Below are 912 nucleotides of genomic sequence, written 5' to 3'. Positions count from 1 at the left end.
GTTTTCTCCACTAATTGACGGATTTCCAAGAATGATATAACAAAGAAAACAAAATTATATGTATATATTGATCATCATTATCAAGTACTACAAGATTGGCAAAAAAAAAAAAGAAGTGGCATGCATAAGCCAGCCCAGCCTGAGTTTCTTGACAAATTAACACGAGCAAATATGAAAAGGGAGATATATCAATATTATAACTTATAATCGGAACTTGATCAAACAAAAAGAGGAGATGGTAGAGTATTGACAAGGTTAGCACTACTATGATTATCTCCACCTCCAAACAAGCGCCTGCAAGTCTTGAATTGGCTACAAACTTGTTTGCAGACACTAACTTTAGCTGCTGATATGCTCAGCAACATGCTCTTCCTCAACTTGGTCAGCCTCTTCCCAATCTTAACCTTCAACTTCCTTATTCTGATCCTAAGATACGACGGTCGCCTCCGAGACATCGAATCCGCTTGCTCCATTACTTTATAGATCAAGAACTGTGCCCTTCTACGGTTTCTCTCTTCCGGGTCTTCCTTGTCTATCTTTGAATAAGCATTTGGCTTCCTCAATACAAGAGCCATAGTACTGCTTTACTATTATATATGTGACTGAGAAGGAAGGTTATATATAGAGATTATTGTAGCTATATATAGTATATTTTATATTTTTGGGTTGGAATAATGGTGTTTGATGAGTTATGTATTTATAGGGAGTTTGGTGAATTTGGGGGTGGTGGAGTCATGAAGAAGGTCATATGGTGATGAAAGAAGGCATGTGGAATAATATTTGGTAGAAAATAATGGATGAGAAAACAGGAGCTGAGTTGGCTCTTACATCATGCATGGTGTGAAAGCCAATGGTGTGAGAGCCAATTAAACCAACCTACTCTCAAGCCCCTTTCAGCCTGCAGAAACCGCC

At 38.3% G+C, this 912-nt stretch overlaps 1 protein-coding gene across 1 annotated transcript; it reads right to left on the bottom strand.

The window, feature by feature from the left end:
• Nucleotides 1–218: 218 nt before the first annotated feature.
• LOC21389726 lies at nt 219–575 on the bottom strand. Its single transcript, XM_010094978.1, has one exon. The coding sequence runs from the start codon at nt 573–575 to the stop codon at nt 219–221; it is 357 nt and encodes a 118-aa protein (XP_010093280.1).
• Between the last annotated feature and the right edge of the window lie 337 nt (nt 576–912).

Source organism: Morus notabilis, unplaced genomic scaffold (genome assembly GCF_000414095.1).
Source record: "Morus notabilis unplaced genomic scaffold, ASM41409v2 Scaffold419, whole genome shotgun sequence".
NCBI lineage: Eukaryota > Viridiplantae > Streptophyta > Magnoliopsida > Rosales > Moraceae > Morus > Morus notabilis.
The sequence above is the reverse complement of the archived record's forward strand: the minus strand, read 5'-3'. Positions and strand labels throughout refer to the sequence as shown.